The sequence below is a fragment of the Trypanosoma theileri genome, assembly GCF_002087225.1.
Source record: "Trypanosoma theileri isolate Edinburgh chromosome Unknown TM35_Tth_14_V1, whole genome shotgun sequence".
Classification (NCBI taxonomy): Eukaryota; Euglenozoa; class Kinetoplastea; order Trypanosomatida; family Trypanosomatidae; genus Trypanosoma; species Trypanosoma theileri.
The window spans coordinates 7,529-8,737 of record NW_021639856.1 but is presented as its reverse complement, the minus strand read 5'-3'; the positions used below and the strand labels follow the sequence as shown (position 1 = coordinate 8,737).

Genomic DNA, 1,209 nt, shown 5'->3' with positions numbered 1-1,209 from the left:
TTGCTTTCCTAATATGGTGGTCTCCCCCAGTCAAACAACACAACACTGCGAGGTGGACAATGCCAATGTTCTAAGTACCATGACTTTTAACGTTGGATATTACAACAATGCTGGACTCAATCCTGGATGGTCAGCTTCTCTTGTGGAGGGAACAAATCTCATTAGATTTGTGCCAATCGTTGTAGGTGCTCCATCAGGGGATATGAGTCTTGTCATTGTGAACAATGTTCTGCTAAAGGACCCTATTCCAGTGACGAACAACTTCACCATGAGTTTTGTGAACTCTCTCACGACAATAGCATCATTTAATTCTAACAGTGCCTATTATGGGTTGAAGAGAATGGTGCGGACAAACTTCCCAAATATCAATGCCATTTAGAACTACCTGCTGGTTCCTCCTCAGTCAGACTGTGATGCCATCGCAAAAAACTGTACTGTTGCTGCTGGGTGCTACAATTTGGCGATTTCTGCATCCCTTCCTATTCCTGGGAACTACTCACTCTGCTTAACCGCGAGTGGATGGCGAGGCCACTACTTGCCGTGGGGTGCAATTCCCCTCGAGGTGATGGTCCTGGTGCCAAACGAGCTGTATATGAACACTCTCTGGAAAAACACGCTGTTGCTCCAGGACGCAGTGACAGGTGCAAATGTGACTGATATGAACAGTGTGTTCCTGGTGAAGTGCCCATACGGTGGGTGTCCACGAGAGACACTAAACAGTGGTGAGCAGGCAGTGAGGGTTGATGTGTGTACTGGGACCGCTGTCACGGATCGTGTGTACTTGTCTGCTAAGGGTGGGCCCTTCTCTGCAACAACAGGTGACTACGCTGTCTGCGCGGATTACGGTGCAGAGGTTGGTATGTCTCCCGCTGCACTTCCAGTAAGAGTATTGCAGGATCCCTTTGTTTTCAATGCCACTGTGATTACAAACACGTTGGTGACGATTGATGTGCGTGGGGGTGATCTCTCATGGAGGCAGGAACCATATGAAGTGTGTGCGGTGCCGCCGAATACACCGTGTGAGTCTGTGGCTACTGCTCGAGATTCTGTGTGTGTGAGTGGTAGCACCCCAAATTCCCCGTCTGTTGATGTTGACATCTCGAGTCTGTACAGTCTGTATAAACTGGGTGCTGACAATGTGACCTTTTGCTTTGTTGCATCTGATGTGACATTTAACGGTCGCCGTTATGTTTGGTCGCATGATGTGAG

General features: G+C 48.6%; 2 protein-coding genes across 2 annotated transcripts; both read left to right on the top strand.

Moving 5' to 3' along the window:
- Positions 1–13: 13 nt before the first annotated feature.
- TM35_000141050 (uncharacterized protein) lies at positions 14–379 on the top strand (the record flags this gene model as incomplete). The annotated part of the gene is made up of 1 exon (XM_029025550.1): positions 14–379. The coding sequence occupies one exon, from the start codon at positions 14–16 to the stop codon at positions 377–379; it is 366 nt and encodes a 121-aa protein (XP_028882960.1).
- Positions 380–565: 186 nt separating this feature from the next.
- TM35_000141040 (uncharacterized protein) lies at positions 566–1,207 on the top strand (the record flags this gene model as incomplete). Its single annotated transcript, XM_029025549.1, has 1 exon — positions 566–1,207. A coding segment is annotated over one exon (642 nt), but the record flags the coding sequence as incomplete, so codon positions are not given.
- Positions 1,208–1,209: the final 2 nt, after the last annotated feature.